Here is a 7,923-nt window from a genome sequence, read left to right on the forward strand (position 1 = left end):
GGGCTTTCCAGAGATGATTTTGCCTATGCTCCTGAAAGGCTGTTTCAAACCAGATTCTTTTATTAATATTTTCAATACTCAGATAATTCCTTTTTATCTTTTCGTGTTCTATTTCAAAGGATTTTAACATATTTATTTCAAATTCTACATCCGAGAAGGAAGGCTCGGGTTGAGGTGGATTTATCCTAATTCCTGGGTTTGGAAGGGTTTGTTCAAACCTGTAGGCTGGCCTTTGTATCTGTTCCTGGGTTCTCCTAAGACCTGCCAAGATCATTCTGTCATGGTCTAGATCGTAAGCTATATCAGAGGAGGTGCTCGACCTATGTGGTTCTAGGTTGGATCTAGAGGGTGCTAGATCAATCATAGAGGTACTCGACCTATGTGGTTCTAGGTTAGATCCAAAGGGTGCTAGATCAATCCTAGTTTTTCTAGCGTTGGAGAATTGTATTTCTACCTCTCCATCAGCGAATTGGGAGATCCGAGTAGGTTCTTGATTTTCAAGGGGCTTCTTTGGGACTACTTCATCCAAAATCCACTTTTCTGGTAGGGTTATATCACTCCACTTTATCATTTTTGGGACTGCTACGTTTGATTTTTCAAGGTTGGTTTGGAACAAGGTAGTTTCACCTTTGCTGTCTAAATCTTTAGCTTTGGGACAGACAGTGTTCATAACCTTATATGAAACCCTATAAATGATCGCTAGATTTTGGGATCCTGGGTCCATACCATAACCCTGAGTTTGAATATTCAATGTTAAAGCTTTTAAGATATTTACGTCGGAAAGTGCAACTGAAAAGTTTGGGAAACAGTTAAAGTATATTGGACCTTCCCCTAAGGTTGACTCAACTATTCCTAACAAGGAATCCATGAACCTTCTATGTCTTCCATCTCTTACACAAAGCAAGATTGAACTGGGCAATCCTGTTCTGGTAAGTGGTTTCACCGCTACCTGCACCAATCCTATGTGCAAATAGTTATAATTTCTCTCCAGATGCTGGTCGATTTGACTCTGGGTGAATAGCTGAAAACTATCCTTTTTATCAATGACAGATATCGTTTTTTCAACAGTTTTTATTGCGTAATCAGATCTGAACTTGAAAGATCCTTTATAGTATATATCAGTGATGGGTACTCTGGGTATATCCCAGTTGCACAACTCCTTTTCTACGTCCCGCATGATTATTTCTTGAGAGTTTTTAACTCGTAGGGTTCTATGGCTAGGACTGTTACTAGAGCTTGCTTCTCCAGAAGAACGGATAGACAAGATTCTCCTCAGGCTTGCCATTTTAAAATTCCAGATTTTATGCTTTCCTTCTGTTCTCCTCCTAATTCAAGGTTGCTAGTCCCTGCCTAGGTCTCTCAACGCCTTAGCTTATCGGGCAACGGCTAATGAGCCTATCTGACAGCTAGACAACTCGATGACTAGTGAGTAAAGGAAACTTGACAGAAAAACCAGAAGATTAAACCAACAGCTTAGTTTGAACCTTAAACTTAACAACTCTTCTAGGGACTTTTGGCTCTGATACCAGGTACTGGCCCAGACTCTTATATATATATATATATATATATATATATATATATATATATTACATATATACACGTATGCTATTATTATAATATTAATATGTATATGTGTATATGGGTATATTATAATAATAATATATATATGTATATGTATATGTATATTATATATATTATATATGTATATATATATACATATATACATATATAATATATTTATGTGTATATACATGTATATATGTACATTATAGTATATGTGTAAGTAAGTTTAATAATAATAATATATGTTATTAATTTTACAATATAATATATGCATTTTATACATTGGTGAGTATTGGGACTAGCTAATCCTCCCTTTCCACATGGGATTAGTAGTCCCCTCCTAAGGAGGTGTTTTTGGTGGGCCCGGTATTAGCAATCCCATCTAAGACTAGGATTAGATAAAACAAACATGGTACTAAATTTAGTTCAAGCCAGTCCAAGCCAATCCTGTGTACCAAACGAGCCCTAAGAGTAAGAATTCATAGGACAATGCCAGATCATATTTATTTATTAAATATTATATTATCCCTGCTTGTCAGTGACTTTGCGAGTGGATGTGACTGCGCTTATTTATCATATATAAAAAAGACTTTGCGACTTGGCCTATTGACTAGAACCAAGTGGGATTATTAGTCAAAGTGGGGCTCATATCCATCAATTGCATTTTACTAAGAGGAAAATAATAGACACCACCTAAATGATACATGCAAATTTCAATGAGATTAAATTCAAATCTCTCAAACACAAATTCTTAGTTAGTGGGCCACACTTACCTCTTAATTTCCAATTTTTCCCATGGGTCATCTATATATGAAAATTTCAGCATCTCCAAATTGTCTCAAAGACACAAATTCTTAATTAGTGGGCTACACTTACCCATTAATTTACAAATCTTAAATCCGAACAGAATCCGTGGTTTATTCTTAACCAAATTCGCCCCCAAACACAATTCCATATCGAATCCCTGGTTTATTAAACTAAATTCACTCAAACACTTCTCAATACAATTCAAATCAAAACCCTCGCAATGAGTCATTTATTCATTGCAATTCTTTGAACTACGAGTGGCTTTATTCCCGCAAGAGATACGTAGGCATCCTGAGGTTCAACTTAATTAGGGGCAGCAGCAAAACCAAACACACATATTTTGTTTCTTTATTATAGAATCAAAGGGTGTTCTCTTGAAGCAAAGGAATGTAATCAAAGGGTGTTCCCTCAAATGGGTCGAACCTAAAATAATAAAACTCCATTAATTAATTTGTGTTGGTGAAATTATATTGGAAGATTCATATTTTTCTTCAACATTTAGTCAGAGTTAAGAAAATCTTTGGGTTGAAAACAGAAACACTGCAGAACAAGCAACCGATTAAACAGAATTTGTCCTTTTCTTGCAATCAGTTCAGTCTACTGACTAGTATTCAGTGGTGTGATATATGGTCATGGCCCAACCCAACAACTAGCCAGATGCTTCCAAATTCCATCTCCATGGACCATGCATCATCCGATAAATAGACACAATCAATGCGTAAATTTTCCACGGCATGTGGCCATGGACTGCAACGTTATAGGAACCCGCCAAATGACTCTCGGTCGGCCAATGCCGTGCGCACCAGTCTTTACGGCACAAGAATTTGACATGCATATATCCTTTTCAAAGTTCAACTTGGTAAGGTATTGGAAATTATGCTCAGACGACTTCAACATAGAAAAACGGATGGGACATTTGCATCAACGGACAAATTACTAAAGATGAGGGCATCCTCTAGGCTAGCCCAGAAACACATATAATATTATTAAATATTATATTATCCCTGCTTGTCAGTGACTTTGCGGGTGGATGTGACTGCGCTTATTTACCATATATAAAAAAGACTTTGTTCCTTTAATTAGTTTGATTGGCCAACTGCACGAGTGCAACCAGGTGTAACCGAGTCGTCGGAAAGGGGAATAGGTTGTTTTGGCTTATTGACTAGAACCAAGTGGGATTATTCGTCAAAGTGGGGCTCATATCCATCAATTGCATTTAATTAAGAGGAAATTAATAGATACCACCTAAAGAAGACTTCGCCCATTTTACTTGCCTATCAACAAATAAAAAAGACAGATGAGATAACCAATGAGGTAGAGGAAGACGTTTTCCCTAACCCAATGAGGCCCTCTATCTATAAAAGGCCATGCAGGGTACCACTTATTTTTATCACAAGCAATACAAACGTTTGTGCTGGAAATAATTATTGAGTGGTGCATATACAAATACTTGTGCCATGGCCTTATTACTTGAGAGGATGCTTATTGAGCAACTCTCATTGGTAATATTAATGGTGGGAGTGTATGTGATGTTAGGGTCTGTAATTACAACAACAGTAGCACAAGCCTTGCCTCAAGCCCTGCCTGGCTGCCCAGACAAGTGTGGCAATCTCACAATCCCATACCCTTTTGGCATTGGTGTTAGTTGTTACATGGAAGGCTTTGACATCACTTGCAACACATCCACCGAACCCCCAACAGCACTCTGGGGCAACATCATTGTCACTGGCTTTTCCCTTGATGAGGCTGAGATGCAGGTACTGCAGTACATAGCCCGAGATTGTTACGACAAGCAGGGTAACAACACGTATAACAACGACCCTTGGCTCAGTCTGCCGCCTCCTTTCACCATCTCCGATACCAAAAACAAGTTCATTGCTGTTGGTTGTGACACGTACGCACTTTTCAAAGGTTTTCGTGGTGAAGAAAGGTACATAACGGGGTGCATATCCTCTTGTGACAGCCTAGGCAGCGTTGACCAGGACTCTTGCTCCGGCGTTGGCTGCTGCCAAACGAACATCCCCAGTGGGATGAAAAATCGCACCGTGGAATTGACAAGCTACAACAACCATTTGGATATATGGGGCTTTAACCCCTGCAGCTACGCCTTCATTGTTGAACAAGGCGAGTTCAAATTCTCCAATAAAACTTTTCAACAACTTGATAGCTTGGAAAATGTTCCAATGATTTTGAATTGGGCAATTGGGGTTGAGGAAGACCCATGTGATGAAGCCCAAAAGAGGCAGGACTATGTATGCAAGGGAAATAGCACGTGTGTCAACCCCATCAATCGCTCTGGTTACATTTGCAAGTGCAAGGAAGGTTACGAGGGCAACCCTTACCACCCAAATGGTTGCCAAGGTGATACATCTACCCACACACATATATCTACTACATATTATATATAATTTATATATGTAATTTGTTTTTTTTTTAATTTTAAATTTAACTGATTGAATTTCCTGATTTTCTTTTTAGATATTGATGAATGCAGCTTGCCAAATATTAATCCCTGCACTAATGGAACGTGCTCCAATTTACCTGGAAGTCACACTTGTTTATGCCCCACAGGGTACACAATCGACAGCGTGAATGGAACTAGTTGCTTAAAAAACCCTCCTACATCAAATAATAATTCCCTGAAAATTTCAGTAGGTATGTATTACTAGCTACCTATTAATTAACATGAAATAGCTATCTGCTTGCATTCCTGCTTAGTAAAACAAACATAAAGGATAAATAAAGGAAAACAATAATTTTCTCTAAGAAAAAAAAGTAAAAATTTCCCGAGTTTTTGTTTAAAAAGACCAAATGTAAAATTAATAAATAATTTCACAGTGATATACATATTATAATCTATGCTATTATTTAAGAGAACCACTTTGTCCCTTTGCCTCCAAAATCCATATAAAGTAAAATAAGTATAATATTAGATTAATGTTGTTATTTCCACCCATGTTCTATTTCTCCAGACCCACCCTGTTTTTTTACCCTTGTCCTAAAATTTTAAAACAAACTTGTTTAATTTCAGTGGCTATGACCATGCCATGATATGAGCATACGATCTTTTCCAAATAATTGTAATTAAGTTGATTGTGATTTTTCAACTATGTATATGCAGGAGTCATTGCGGCCTTCTTTGTTCTACTGGTTGTATTTTTTTGCCTGTACTGCAGAATGAAGAGAAGACAGTTCAAGAAACAACAACACAAGTTCTTTAAACAAAATGGTGGCTTATTTTTACGACAACAGTTGGCTAGTTACAATGGATCCGTGGATGCGGTCACAATCTTTACTGAAGAAGAACTGAAGAAGGCCACAAACAATTACAATGAAGAGAGAAAAATTGGTGAAGATGTCTATGGAGTAGTTTACAACGGAAATTTGTCCGCAGATCATCATAACAAAGTGGTCGCCATAAAAAAGTCCAAAGTTAATTCCCCAATTCCTGAGACTCAGAGTCTAGAGTTTGTTAACGAGGTGATTGTTCTTTCCCAAATCCACCATAAAAATGTTGTGAGGCTCCTTGGCTGTTGTTTAGAGACTCAAACGCCTATACTGGTTTACGAGTACGTTTCCCATGGCACTCTTCATGATCACATCCATAGAAAAGACAACAAATACCCGCGACTTCCATTGGACTTGCGGTTGAAGATAGCAGCAGATACTGCAGAAGCACTCTCATACTTGCACCACTACACTCAGCCCCCAATCATACACCAAGATGTGAAAGCAATGAACATACTACTAGACCAGAAGTACACCGCAAAAGTTGCTGGCTTTGGAGCTTCAAAATTGGTTCCGGATCAAGATGAAGGAAAACTATCAACTTTGGTGCAAGGGACACTCGGATGCTTGAACCCTAAATATCTTCAGTCCCACATACTACCAGAAAAGAGTGATGTGTATAGCTTCGGAGTTGTCCTGGTGGAGCTAATCACAAGCCCAAAGGCATTATCCTCAAACAAAAACTCCGAGGTTGGCAGAAACCTAGCAAAAGTCTTTGTCCGCGCGATGAAGGAGGGCTGCTTGGATGAAATTCTTAATGCTGAAATAGCCAAGGAAGGGGAAGGGTTTGAGAAAGTCATTGAAACAGTGGCGGATCTGGCAAATAGATGTTTAAGGTTAAGAGGGGAGGAAAGGCCTTCGATGAAAGAAGTAGCGGCGGAGCTCAGGGGATTATTGAAAATTATTGGGAAGGATTCAGATGAGGGGAAGGCTGATTTCAAACTATCTCCCCAAGAGACCGACCAAGAGACCAAATACTTGCTTGGGTCACCTGCTAATTTCGTTGTGGATATAAGTAGTTTGGAGTACGATCACAACATGCAAACTCTAACGCATCCAAATGGTAAAGCCTTATGGTGATGGCAGGTAGTTAATTAGCTCCTTAATTCCTTAGTGATCTAGCATGTATTGAATTGTAGTTTGTTTCAATTCCAGTCATCAGTGCCTCTTGAAATAAAAGTACGTTAGCGTAGAACGTACTACTGTAATATGTGTGTGTGTCATAGAGTTAATTATGTGGTATTTGATTATTATCTATATATTGTAAACTTGTGATTATTATCTTCTTCTTTTTCTTCATAAATTTGAATAATATGTTTCAAACTTCCTCTGACGCTGCTATATATGTAAGTACAAGCCGGCTAGCTAGCCTAAACGAGAGCTCCTATTTTTATCTGTTTTGAGATATTTAGTCATACACTCATTCTTAGTACTAATGATATAAATAAACTTTACACCGTTTAATTTCTATAAACAAACCCAAAAAGAAGAAAAACAGCAATTTTCTTGCAAAGTCTAGAAAACCTTAAGCTTGACGAGCTTTATACTGCCAATGGTATCTTACTCAAGCTTGACGAGGTTATGTTGCTTGCATATTCTCATTCAACTACCTGCTATATTTCTTGGTCTTTTTTTTTTTTTTTTTGTTATACAAAATAAATTGGGGTCTCTCGGGGGAGGGGGTATCAAACATAGAAGATGTAGTTGTTTTGTGTCATACATAAAAATAGAAAGAAAAAAAAATGAGGCAGAGAAATCCTAGCAAATGACAGGACCCGCCCCGAATTCCTCGGAACTAGAGACGAATCCTGTGGAAATTTCGACAACACACCGATGCCGGGCCCACTTACTAAGAACCAAGACTTTTTGCCAAAATTTCGGCAGAGACTCCCCTGTAAATTTGACTTTTCCCCAAGTTCTCAACCTATTAAAATCACAATTTTTATCCCAACTGGCAGCACACACAATGCAAGACACAATTTACAAAATAGGCTTCCACCCTCCAAATAAATCAAGGCAGAACCACTAGCAGTTATAAGGGCCTCAAGCCCGTTATACAACATAACCAAACCTAAAAATCAATCGTTTACTTGGAAAAGGTCCTCAGACCTATCAACCACACGCACTATTTAATAAAAATTCAATCAAGTGATAACTGAGGAATAAACAAGCATTTAATCTTGCTCAAGTGTAAACAAGCTTTAGGCATACCAACATATTCAAAACCGAACCCAACAGTAGTAATAATTTGGGTTCAAATCCAAC

General features: G+C 38.0%; 1 protein-coding gene across 1 annotated transcript; it reads left to right on the forward strand.

Moving 5' to 3' along the window:
• Nucleotides 1-3,682: 3,682 nt before the first annotated feature.
• LOC110747720 (wall-associated receptor kinase 2-like) lies at nucleotides 3,683-6,991 on the forward strand. Its single transcript, XM_088251898.1, has 3 exons — nucleotides 3,683-4,731; nucleotides 4,849-5,025; nucleotides 5,492-6,991. Exons 1-3 carry the CDS (start codon nucleotides 3,828-3,830, stop codon nucleotides 6,736-6,738), a joined length of 2,328 nt encoding a protein of 775 aa, XP_088108024.1. The 5' UTR covers nucleotides 3,683-3,827; the 3' UTR covers nucleotides 6,739-6,991.
• The last annotated feature ends 932 nt before the right edge of the window (nucleotides 6,992-7,923 follow it).

This window comes from Prunus avium, chromosome 4 (assembly GCF_965620075.1).
Source record: "Prunus avium chromosome 4, drPruAviu1.hap1.1, whole genome shotgun sequence".
Lineage (NCBI taxonomy): Eukaryota > Viridiplantae > Streptophyta > Magnoliopsida > Rosales > Rosaceae > Prunus > Prunus avium.

Excerpts from the sequence above, each read along its gene's own strand:
- LOC110747720 (XM_088251898.1), top strand. The coding sequence starts at position 3,828 with ATGGCCTTATTACTTGAGAGGATGCTTATTGAGCAACTCTCATTGGTA. Across the intron at positions 4,732-4,848 it reads CCACCCAAATGGTTGCCAAG|ATATTGATGAATGCAGCTTG; the intron begins GTGATACATCTA and ends TTTTCTTTTTAG. Across the intron at positions 5,026-5,491 it reads TTCCCTGAAAATTTCAGTAG|GAGTCATTGCGGCCTTCTTT; the intron begins GTATGTATTACT and ends ATGTATATGCAG.